The sequence below is a fragment of the Equus quagga genome, unplaced genomic scaffold (assembly GCF_021613505.1).
Source record: "Equus quagga isolate Etosha38 unplaced genomic scaffold, UCLA_HA_Equagga_1.0 146_RagTag, whole genome shotgun sequence".
In the NCBI taxonomy this organism is placed as follows: Eukaryota; Metazoa; Chordata; class Mammalia; order Perissodactyla; family Equidae; genus Equus; species Equus quagga.
Window position 1 is genome coordinate 3,689,447 of NW_025796728.1, and position 13,058 is coordinate 3,702,504.

Genomic DNA, 13,058 nt, shown 5'->3' on the forward strand with positions numbered 1-13,058 from the left:
TTGTTCTTTGAATAATTTCCCATGGTCTATCAATTCCTGCCCTCTCTTTATAGTCTCTAGTTGAAAGGAACAAATAGTATAGGGGTGTGGTAGAAAAGCCAAACACCATAATGGTTAAGGACTTCCGTCCTTGGGAGCAAATAGTAGATGAGGAGAATGACCTCTTTCTAAAAGCATTCTGAACTAGTAAATGAAAAATAAATGACTGAATTAGAATATTACCATTTGGTAACACAGTGAATTAATGGGTCAAGGCATTGAACATCTACAGTTGCCCACATCGCAAAAAGAGAGAAATCAGACACAATGTGCCTTCTGATGAAAGAGCACCACAGCACTTAGAGTCTTTCCAAAAGAATGATATCTAATCAACTCTCTGGATTCAGCTGCCAGTGTTCCAGAAATGGGTAGGACAAGGCAGCATGTTTAATCTCACCAGAAGTCTGCAGAATCCAAACTCTGGCACATTCTACAGGTCAAGTCCCTGGGTTCTTCAATAGTTAAACTGTAAGGAAAAATAAAGGGATAGAGGGGGAACCCACACATTATAAGAGTTTGCAAAGATAAAACAAATTTTAAAAAATGGACAAGCCTAAACTATAGTGTCTAAGGTGCAGTACACACAGGTAATAAAACTATAAAGAAGAGAAAGAAAGTGATAATTATGAATCTCAGTAGTTACTTTCGGGGGTGAGGAGAAGGTTAAGAGAAGACAGGATATATGGAGGGCATCTGGGATGTCTGGCAAAGTTCAGGTTCTTGACGTAGGTGGTCGTTACAAGGATGTTCACCTTATAATAACCCATCAAGCTGTTTAAAATAATAATGATAGAGATATAAAATTTGAGGCAAGGATGAATCTTGGAGTATTATATATGCCAATGGATGTTGAAAAGTGACATTTTCTCGTGTAAACGACCATCATTTAATACATGATTTCCAGTAGCTTCAGAGTATTGATTACATCATGACAAGGATATAACACCGTTTAGTTAATTCCTTCTTTAGGCTGAATTTAACAAATCTTCTCTCAGACTTTGAAAGGTGCGATATCACTGAGACTCCCTCAGGATCATTTTTTCAACAGATATTTATTAAACCTCATCTATGTTCAGGGCATCGCGCTAGGCGTTACGTCAAACGTGGGTTGAAAACAGTGCTGGGTATTTAATCATCCTCACATGTTTGTGACACGATCGCCCTCTAGCGGCTCTTGTAAATCAGGCTAGTGAGTGAGCCTAATGCTGAAGATAAAAAAGCTTATTGATATCATAAATCATAGAATTTGAGGCTGACAGATATCTTGAGCGTTTATCTTGCTTAGCACTCTGTGAAGAATGCCTTATGAAGGAGTAAAGCACAAGATTCAATCAACCTTACCACATTCAATAAAGATCTTCGGGGTAAGATATGATCATAACTTAATCCTTTCATCTCCCCTGGCTCTGAAACACTTAAAGGCTATATCCTATCCCAAATCGAAAGTGACACATTCTCCACATATCAAAAGAGAGGACAGTTATCTATGTGCTATGTCTGTGAATCAACTAAATGAAATACACTGATGAAGAGTTAGAACTTGATCGGGTGGTAGAGGAAGAGAGAGGAAGGAAAGACAGTCGAGGAGAAAAAGGCTGCACCAAAATATGTACAAATGATCCCATTTTTGTAAATTATAAGTATATTAAAGAAGTTGAGAAAAATATAGAGTTATAGCCATATCTACTGACTTGGAAGCTGGTCCTGATAAATAATTAAGCAAAAGAATGTTGAGTAATCGGAATAGTACAAGTCTACTTGGCAAAAACACACAAACCTGTGTTTCTGCGTGAACATGCTGTGTGTGCAAATATGAGCGAGTGAAAGGTGTGTGAGAGACTGGGGAGTGGGTAGAGGATGGACTTTTTCTTTCTTTAATTTTTATTTTTTTCGGATGTACATCATATTTTGAATTCTGGATACATTATATCATGTTCACCACTGGAACACTGATTATAGTGCATCCCCTCACATGAGAGCCTAATCACCCCTTTTGCCCTCCCCCCACCCCCCTTCCCCAAAGGTAACCACCAGTCCAATCTCCAATGCTATGTGTGTTTTTTTTTTGTCGTTTTTATCTTCTACTTATGAGTGAGATCATATGGTATTTGACTTTCTCCCTCTGACTTATTTCACTCAGCATAATACCCTCAAGGTCCACCCATGTTGTCACAAATGGCCGGATTTCGTCATTTCTTATGGCTGAGTAGTAGTCCATCATGTAGAAATACCACATCTTCTTTATCCATGCGTCCCTTGATGGGCACCTAGGTTGCTTCCAAGTCTTGGCTATTGTGTATAATGCTGCGACGAACATAGGGGTGCAAGTATGTTTATGCCTTTGTGTTTTCAAGTTCTTTGGATAAATACCCAGCAGTGGGATAGCTGGATCATATGGTAGATCTAGAGGATGGACTTTTTCTTTATGCATTTTTGTATTTTTATCATTAAGAGGAATACGCATGTTTTTGTAATCTGAAATCAAAATGTGTAAATGTTACTCCTCTTTCACAAATCAAAGGAAATGATACACTGAACCAACCCCATACCTCCTCAGTCTCTTTCTCTTCTCTGCACCCTGTGCTCATCCTCAAGATTATGCCATCTTTACAGTGTTACGTCTTCACCAGGAAACTGAGAGACTTACTAGGCTTTGTCCGTGAGACTTTTAATCTGGGCAGTGACAGGCTCCTCATCAACATAATCTCTGTGAAGCCCTCAGATTCTTTAAATTGAGAAATAGTCCCAGAGCCATTTTAATATTTCACCCCAGTTCTTATTGCTAATCTATTTACGTGCGTACCACTTCTTAGTCAAATAATTAAATCTAATTTGAATAATTACTCTTAATAAGGCGTGGAGGCTTCAGTCAGCCTGGGCTGATTCTACCAAGACACTCACTTGATTACCTCTCTCACCTCCGGAAATGTGGCACGTCCTCTGTCGACAGGGGTAGGAAACAGGGGGTCTTTCTACTGCATTCCCTCGAACCTGCCCAAACCTCATTTATCCTTGGAAGTCTTCCTGAGTCCCTTTTGCACCACCTTGTCCCTCTGGGCTCCCAGCATTTGTTCGATATCCCTATTCTAGCCTGTTCACATTATACTACAATTGCCAGCACACATGTCTTTCTTCCTATGAAGACTGTCGAGTGCCTCAATGGCAGGGACTCTTTTTTTTTTATTTTTTACATTTTAAGTTCCTAGGATAGCTCCTGACACTCCCTCCCCACCCCGCTTTCCTTCCTTCGTTCTGGCACTGTGCTAGGTGCAGATTTTGAGATCAAGAAATAAAGTCTCATTTTTCAAAATTCTCCCAATTGTGTGAGGGAGACAAGTCAGTAAAGAATACAGCAGAGAACAATGAGTCTATGGCTGGAACATGCCTGAGAAGCTATGGCGCCTAGCAGAAACTCATAGTAGGAGGGGGAGAGTGGTTGACCAGGAAGCCTTCCTGGAAGAGGTGTTTATGCTGAGTCCTGTAGGTCAAGGAGCCGTTAACTTGGTGGGGAGGATGGGAAAGCATCATGCTAGGCCGCAGGGGCTATGTCTGCACCTGGTGGCTAGAAGCATGACTGAATCTGAGGGGTGATTACAAGTATATCAAGATATGAAAGGGATAAGAGAGGAGCTAACAGGGCCCATAAAGGCAAGCAATTCTCAAAATGTCTGGTGTCACCAAGGAAATGTTGCTGACGGGATAGTCATAGGTGATGAGGCTGGAAAGTTAGGCTGTGGTTGAAGTGTGAAATAGCCTGGATGCCAAGCTAATGAGTTAAGATTTTTATCTCATTGGCAGTGGAGATCTAACCAGTCTCAGCCTCCCCTTGCCCTGAAATCTTGTAGCTTTGTATTTAAATCTGTTGATCAACAAAGAAAATAGAAAAAAGTCATCTAGTTGCCTATTTAGCCAAATTCATTTCTTTTTAATGGCTGTGAAGATGATGGGGGATATACTAGTTTAGAAGTAATGAAGATTAGAAGAAGAAGGCAAAGTAAAGTGAGTGGAAGGATTCATTAAAGAGAGTCACTTTCAGATAAGTTGAGCCAAGGAAAAAAAAGAGAAAGACTTTCTAAAACGTGTGCTGGACACTCCGCTAGCAGCTGCATATACAGAAATGAATCTTGGTCTGGCACTTTGTTAACCAAATTATTTATCTTGACAGCAATATTATATACTGCTTGCATTCTAGTCTTAGCTACTATAAAGAGGGTACGATAGACTTCAATTTTGTAAGTTTTTAAGAAATTATTTTATATGTGAAATTAATATATATATATGTATGTATCTGTATGTATGTTTTCTTGTTAGGTCAATGTGAACCAATTACGTTGGAACTCTGCATGAATTTGCCCTACAACCATACAAATTATCCAAATTACCTTGGCCACGGGACTCAAAAGGAAGCATCCATCAGCTGGGAGTCCTCTCTCTTCCCTGCACTTGTTCAAACCAACTGCTACAAATACCTCATGTTCTTTGCTTGCACCATTTTGGTACCAAAGTGTGATGTGAATACCAACCTCCGTATCCCCCCCTGCAGGTAATACAATGAGGTCTCCCCGAAGCATCTTCACTTCCCCCAGGGAGAACCATGGGAATGAAGACTTAGTTTGAGTTAGACAGAATGCAAATTTTGCTAAGGAGCTCTGTGTTTAATAAACTACCTATTTAAAGGTAAAGAAATGGGAATTCTAAAATGAGTATTTGAGTAAGAATTCATTACTCAACTTCCAAACAAGGGAGGTATGAACTCCTTTTGATAATAGTTTGTGGACTTAAGTCAAATAAAATCACATATGTGTCATTTTGGCTGATCAAGAAGCATTTTTAAAAATGTGAGTTAGGGGGCCGGCCCATTGCTGTAGTGGTTAAATTCACACCCTCTGCCTCAGCAGCCTGGGGTTCGCAGGTTTGGATCCTGGGCGCAGACGTACATACTGTTCATCAAGCCATGCTCTGGTGGTGACCCACATACATAATAGAGGAAGATTGGCACAGATGTTAGCTCAGGGCCAATCTTCCTCACCAAAAAAAAAAAAAAAAGTGAGTTAGCAGAAGAAGGAGGCTATCTACCTCTTCCTCTGATAACGTTGATGTGTGTTTAAAATGCTGCCTTCCGATAAATCTCAAAAGTTAGAGACGTTACACAGGGAGTGGCCTGAAGGAGACATAACGCCAACCTCAGAGATGGGACAGGGGGTGGACATCACTGACGTTTTTCAACCTGCTTGAATGAAATACAGTAGTCTCCCCTTATCTGTGGTTTTTCTTTCTGCAGTTTCAATTACCTGCGGTCAACCGTGGTCTGAAAATATTAAATTGAAAATTCCAGAGATAAACAATTCATAAGTTTTAAATTGCACTCTGTTCTGAGTAATGTGATGAAATCCCTCTGCATCCCACTCTGTCCTACCCTGACATCATGCCTTTGTCTGGTGTATCCACACTGTATACGCTGCGATACCTGCCAGTTAGTTACTTAGGAGCTCTCTCACTTATCAGATTGACTGTCCTGGTATTGCAGTGCTTCTGTTTAAGTAACCCTTATTTTACTTAATAATGGCCCCAAGCACAAGAGTAGTGATGCCGACAATTCAGAAATGCCAAAGAGAAGTTATTGTTGTTACTCTCTTACTGTACCTAATTTGTAAATTAAACTTTATCATGGGTATATGCGTATAGGAAAATACATAGTATGTACGTATGGAGTTCGGTACTATCTGAAGTGGTTTCAGGCATCCACTGGGCGTCTTGGAATGTGTCCTCGAGGATAAGATGGGACAACTGTAAGGGACAGCGTTTCAAGAGTGTGGCTTGGACTAGGGTTTGAGTGATGTCCTAAGGGTTAAGAGTGCTCCTTTGGAGTCCACTGTCTGATTCAAGTCTGGCTCTTCTGTAGCTGCTGTGCAGCCTGAGACAGATGCCTCAGAGATCACAGCCTCTGTTCCTTGACCTGCAAAATCAGGATAGCCATAATTGTTGAGTCGTGTTGTTGTGAGATTAGATGGAAGTGCATAAATGTAAAGTGCTTCCGATGGATTGTCAGCACTGAATAAACAATAGCTCTGATGATAGGACAGGAACACGGCCACATCGTGGCCATTTTGCCCTTCTTCTATGCAACTTCTGTGTTAGGGGTTGTAGTCAGAGAATGTGCGCGTACAAGATGCTGTCACAGAGGTGGGTTGCTGCTCGCTCCAGGGCGAATGTTTTCCATCAAGGGGTGAATATACAGATGAGCTTCTCTAAATGTGAGTGGTATCCATGGAAACCATATGTTGGGATCAGAAGTCACTTAGAGCTTTAAGAAAAAGCAATACTATCAATATAGTGGACAGATGGGAAAACAATAAATTATATACCGAATATCAAATGGATGACAAAGTAGGGGCATCGTAGAGTCGGGACAGGAAACAATAAAATTTCAAAATGACTTGGGGAGCTGAACAAATTGTACAAATAGAGAGAGTAAAGCTTAACGTTGGCTTGTGCAAGATAGTTCTGAAAATTTTGTTAAATGCCCTTTCAAGTATCGCTGATAAAAAATCTACCAATTTGATGTTACAAGTTATTTCTAAATCTTATTCCACTTTTGCTAAGCAAGATCAATGACAGTGAATAATTATTCCTAGTAGCACTTAACAAATTCTTGTATTTGACTTTCTTTTCATATGTATAAAAAATTTCGTGGTGCAATATTCTCTGGAACAAATTTATATCCACATATAATTTATAATTTCACGGCTTAATTTTAATATTAAAAAGCCTGAGATGAGATTGATCCTGAAATGTTATTCAGTTAGCATTTTGGTAAACTTCTTTTAGACACTTTAGTTTTATTTCTTAGGTTTACACTTAAATCTTTCATTCTCAGTGGTTATCAAAATAAATTTTGCATTTAGATATTTGTTTATAAGAAAATTTTTTTAATATTATGACAAGAATAATATACTGATATGTTCATGAAGCAATGCATAGTTACTTTTGCCAAGCCAATTTATTGATCTTAATTTAGTTTTTGTTATGAGTCTGAAGAATCTAACATTATTGAGCCCTGACAATGTACTCAGTACTTTAGGATACTTCTGTCATCTCATCCTCATAATAACCTTTTGAGGGCGGCCCCTGCCATCAGGGCGCTGTCTATGGCTGAGCACCATATAGATTATGAGAACAGCGCCCCCTGGAGTTGTAGTGCCGCATATTGCGTTATTTCCATTTTATAGGAAAAATAGGAAGTAGTAGAGTTGGGCACTATACGGTCTTCCGTATAAATTAGACGTCATATGGTTAATTTAAACAAGCAGCAACAATTGTATTATATACATTTTTAATAAATCTGCAGCAAAACTATTTAGTCCAAAAGAGAGTTACTGAATACTACTGAACTTCCCATTCTGGCAAAACTAGTGTGGGAACGCCACGGCTTTGTCTTTGCCCCAAATTCCTAGGCTAAACCAGCATCGAGTTACGCTCTGCCTTGTCCAGACTTACATGTAGACAGAGCTTTCTCTGAAACTTCCCCGTTCGATTGCTAACTATTCCCTACCTTGTTGAAATTCGCTTAGAAAGTTTGAAACTTTTGAGAAATAGAATGTATTTGAAAGGAAATAAGAAATTTGCCTAGGAACTTTACTTTGGTTGTGTCTGCTTTTTTAACCATGTAATTAATTTCTTGGTAATACATTGAGGCAAAAGCATGTTTTTTTTCCCTAGGAAGTAAAGAAACCTTCTGTGAGACATGCTGATACCTCAGTTATAAAAATATTTTGGGTACAAATGGGAAAACACACATGAAAGCACCCAGAACAATATTTAGTATATCTTTTCTTTAAAAACAACAACAAGAACAACAGACTTCGTTTTAACCAACTTGAGCTCAACATAGGCGGGTTTGGGAGAAGTACCAAGCTTGTCGACAATACTTCTAAGCTGAGTAATGGAGGCAATACCTTAGATAAACCAGGTTGGCACATGCCATGGCTCACGTGGCTTGTCACTGGAGGGAGCAACCCCTGAGAATGAGGGCTTGTACAGATTACTTTTGGTGGCAGACTGTTCACAGTGAGATTAGGGATTTCCCTGCTTGGAACAAAAACCTTGGAGAATGTATCTGCTTGAAGGACAGAAGAGAGAACGAGAAAGGCAAACTGGAGAAGGGACTCTGTGTCCTGGATGTTGTTTAAGGTACAAACTTGCAACTAGTAGACAAATAGGTCCTGGAAATACAATGCACAGTGTAGTGAATACAGGCAACAATATTGTATTATAATCATCAAACTTGCTAAGAGTCTGGATCTTAATTATTCCAAGTACAAAAAAGAAATGAGAATTATGACATGATAGAGGTGCTAACTATCGCAACAATGACAACCATATTACAGTATATAAATGTATCAAATCAACATGTTTTATACCTTATTACACAATATGTCAAATATATTTCAATAAAAAACAAAATGAAACAAATCTCTATTTCTGTTTCTGCAATGAAGTTTCTATTGGTGAAAGTATGTTGCTGGAATGTTTCCTTTGTAGAGATATTACTCGTTTTGTTTTCCCAAATACTTATTATATATACGTGCATCTATATATATTGGTACACACTCACACCACATACACACACAGACCTACATCCACACAGAATTAAAACTCTGCATAGGTTCCTAACAAACATCTCAGGTGTAGCCCTTTGTGTTTCTAATGTTTTGTCTTTCTTGCTCTTTTAGAGCACTGTGTGAGCACGCCAAAGAACACTGTGAGTCTGTTCTCGGGGTCGTGGGCCTACAGTGGCCTGAAGACACAGATTGCAATCAATTTCCAGAGGAAAATTCAGACAATCAAACCTGCCTAATGCCTGATGAAGATGTAGAAGGTTAATTTCTAAATTAATTACAGTGGGGTATCTAACATGGACGAATCTATCAGCTGCCTTTTGAAGGTTCTCTGTTTTTTTTTTTCTATTTAGTTGCCATTTAGGTTACATAGATGAGTGAATCTATAAATTTGATTACATTGAAGAATTTGGTGCTCATTTGTTAGGCATCGTCTTTGTTTTAAAAATAAATTGCAGAGATGAATTTAATATTCCAGGTATTTATTTTAACGGCACTTAACTCACAGAGCCCATTATATATGGATACTGCTTTTATACTAGGGGTCCTGAAGGTAATGGGGAACATCAAGGCTTGGTTCCTTCAAATGCAGAGTGTTCGGAAATGTTGGCAGTGTAGCATCATCGGGTAGAGAAATAGAATTGGGGACCGGCCCACCAGGTGGAAAGATTAGGATGGGAAACAAATTGACACGTTAAAAGTAGCTAGATAGTTAGAAGCATTGACCACAGGACATTTCAAGCTCTGGCAGTTGTTAGGTAGTCCATTCGGAAAGATAGTTAATTGCAGCAAAGCATAAAGATATTAAACAGCTGATCAAAGAGATGATGCCAAGGATGAAGGACAAAAATGCCGAGACAGAAGAAAGCCAAGTTAACTTTGGCTATTTCAGCTTTGCTGAATGGAAGACCATTCTTATCTTATCTTCAGTAACAGCTTCTCCACAACATCCCACATATAAATAGATAAATTAGCTGACGGTTCTGGGTTGGTTCTGGGTTTTCTCTCTTGACAGTAACATGGCCCATTGTTTTCACAGAATGCTCACCTAGTCACTTCAAGTGCAGCTCAGGACGGTGTGTTCTGGCTTCCAGAAGATGTGACGGTCAGGCTGACTGTGATGATGACAGTGATGAAGAAAATTGTGGTATGTATATGAGATGGCATTTTTCTTAAATGTAAGTAATAACTGGTTAGGATAAGGGACTGTGTTAAAAAATGTCAACTGTTCCCTGATAGTTGTGAGTAGTGACAAGGATTGAATGCTAAGACATTTAGTTCTTAAATTATCAAATGGCAAGGTATGAATTGATAAGTGTTTTTCCTGTTAACTATTGATTTTCCCTAAATTACACCTCTATTTAATTACACCTTGATGATATATGCGGAAACCCTTAGTAAAAGGAGAAGCACTTTACAAATGTAAGGAATTATTGTTATCATTAGGGATTATAAAGCAATTGTCATCTGTTTTAAAGTCATAATAATATGTGTCTTTGCATCTCATTTCCATGTTGTTAAATAGGCATCTAGATACACAAAGACAGAGTTCAGCCTCCAATGTTCAAATTTAATTGGGATTTATTTTCATGCCTTCTCTGATTTTGTCTCTGTGGGCAAAGGATAAAACTCTTCCTGACGTTTCTGCCTTTGAGCTCCAAAATCACCAATGCAAAGGCCAGAAATGCCAGTGGTAATTTAGGTGGAGTTAATTCCCATCTTATTTCCCTGCAAATCTTTGTAACCTCAGAACGTGTCGGAGAATAGGAAACAGGCAACGCTCTTTACTAAGCAATACTCTGGAGTAAAGCAAATGATTGAAGGGCTATCCAAAGAACAGTTTGGTTATAGTTATTTAGCTTGTTCTGCTTAAAAAAAATTGACACTTTTTGCCGTTGAAAGCACATAAGGCAATACATCTTTTGAAATCATTTTATTCTTTTGGCCTTTGAAGTATGAAATATTGCCTTGCTCTCCAAAATGAATTTTCCATAGTAGACATTGCCTGTCTGGTCTAGACAAAATGTCACATGCAATCAACTAAAATCCCGTCAGCTGCTATAAATAGGGACAAGTGCATCTTCTAGAAAACTAGAGCTGTCAGAATGTACAATGACCAGGGGTAATTTTGTTAGGGAGGAAGATACAGTATTTTAAGAAGCTACTGTTGTTTGTTTGTTTGTGGTCTTTATGTAAAGGAATAAATCAAAACTCATTGAATATCCCTTATATAAGTAATTTATTGAGAATCTATTAGATTTGTTCACAAAACTATGACTTTGATGGGTTATGGTATTCTGAGATGCAATTTAAAATAGATTATTTTAGATGGTTCCAAAGATGTTTCATGATACTCTATTGGGGTGGTTAGACCTAAATTTGCAGTAGAGGACTAAATCTTTGAAAAATGTAAAAGCTTAGTTTCAAAAAGAGCCTTATCAAGACTGATCAGTCTGAGTTCAAGAATATATTCTCGCAAAGAGAAATTCAAAGTGCTATAGAGTTTAAATAACCCTAAAATGTCAGAATTCTAGTTAAGTAATGAATTTTCATCAATGCTTCGACCACAGCATTGAGGCACACTGGAAAGATAGAATAAATTGCCTAATCCTTATCAAACACTCAAAATATTGTTGGCACTATCAGAGCTCTAGTTAAGAAAAGATAAAAGTGAGTAAGAAATTACTATGCTTGGAGTTACATTAATTGCTGCAACAGTACTATGTTATCAGAAAACTCATAAAGTTTTCCAAAGCAATTGATAATAGAAATTCCACATACTCTCCTTTTTGGGATGTATGAACACAATTGAAGGGGCATGTCTGATGCTCTGGGAGGACACGCCACTTAAAATCAAATAAGAATGTCAGGTTGAGGATAGCTCAACAGAGGACCATTGCTAAATCAACCAGTTTTGATTTTGCCTACTTGTTCAGTTTTTCTCTCTATTTCCATAAGTGTGCATAGGCATACCATCTGGTAATGCAAACACCGGCTCCAGCGAAGCTGGGTTTCTCCCCAAGCTTCATGTCTTTTTGACTTATTCTGTCCATTGTGGAGTTGGCTTGGGCTGTACTGAATAATGTGACTATTTACTATTCATTCTCACACATCTGCAGCTCCCTAGAACTTCTAACAACATTATTAGGTTTTCCCTTCAAAACAATACTTATTTAATTTCATTTTAATGTAATTTCTGTGTTGGAAATTTACTTTGTGTTTCTTTGGCACATCTACAGCAGGAAAACATGGTGGCCAAAGCACATCCTTTATAAATACACTGTTAAAATATATTGGTTAGAATGTAGCAAGGAGCAATGTTGTTCTGAAGTGTCTCCTGTTCTTGTGGTAAATTTTTATCCTTGAAGTTGTTTTGATTGTGTAACTGCTAATGTAAACAGCAGTTGAGAACACTGTCAATATTAAAAATGTTTTCAGCAAGTGTTTGGAAGTATTATGCATATCTGAGCGCATCATTCCAGAATTGCTTCATGGGAGGGAAGCCTAAAAGATGGGACTGATTTATAGAGTCAGCACCGTCAGTCAAGAAGCACTTCATTATCCTAAAGGATGATGGTTTGTCATTAATTTAACATATAGTATTTGTGTAGAGCTCTCTTTAAAAGTAGTGACTTGATGAAACGAGTTTATTTTCAATCCAAACTTTTCCAAGCATTGGTATCTAAGCAATGGATAAAAGGGCAAAGATCTGGGCAAAGAAATGAATAAGAACAACATAAAAGAAAATAAAACTAAAGAAAATAACGGGATTATATGTGTGAGCTCTGACATCACACTATAGATTTGAGTTTGTGAGACTGAGGTAAACTTTTGCTAACTCTGTGCCCACAATTTGGGTGAGCTACCAGCATGAGCAAGATGGTACCTGGGCTGTGATGAGAGCAGCAAGTCTGCTCACCGGGACAGTTCAGTGAGAATATAACTAAAGCTTTCTTTATATCTACTGTAGAAATAAAACTCTTTGTTACATGAATACAGCATCACAATGACTAATTGACTACTAATCTATAGGAAAGGGCATACATCATATGGAGAAAGATTGGCAACAATCTTTCAGATTACAAATATCTGAGTGTCATTAAGTGTCTTTCTGTTTATCTTCAGATGATTGAAAATCATATCGTCATCTATCTTTGATCTCCTCTTGGGCTCATGTAAAATAAAATCATTAAATATGACTTGAACACCTTCTCAGGGTCAAAAGCCTTTCGGGCTGTGTTCAAAGCCTCTGACTCTGATATTTGTGGGTTTTACAGCTTCATTTCAAAAGTTTTCCAAAGACTGTTTTCTGTCTGTTTGGACTCTTTAATAATTTTTGTATAACTTCTCACAGAGAAGGGCTTCACGGGCTTGTTTAGTGCTTTAAAAGCCAGGCCCCAT

The 13,058-nt window shown here is 38.2% G+C and overlaps 1 protein-coding gene across 3 annotated transcripts in view; it reads left to right on the plus strand.

The window, feature by feature from the left end:
• Positions 1-13,058, plus strand: part of CORIN (corin, serine peptidase) — a 210,588-nt gene that overhangs the window by 152,781 nt on the left and 44,749 nt on the right. For all 3 annotated transcript variants that reach the window (XM_046649906.1, XM_046649904.1, XM_046649907.1), the window contains exons 11-13: positions 4,351-4,582; positions 8,772-8,917; positions 9,697-9,804. In XM_046649906.1, coding sequence (XP_046505862.1) covers positions 4,351-4,582; positions 8,772-8,917; positions 9,697-9,804 — 486 coding nt within the window. The remainder of the gene's footprint in view (positions 1-4,350; positions 4,583-8,771; positions 8,918-9,696; positions 9,805-13,058) is intronic.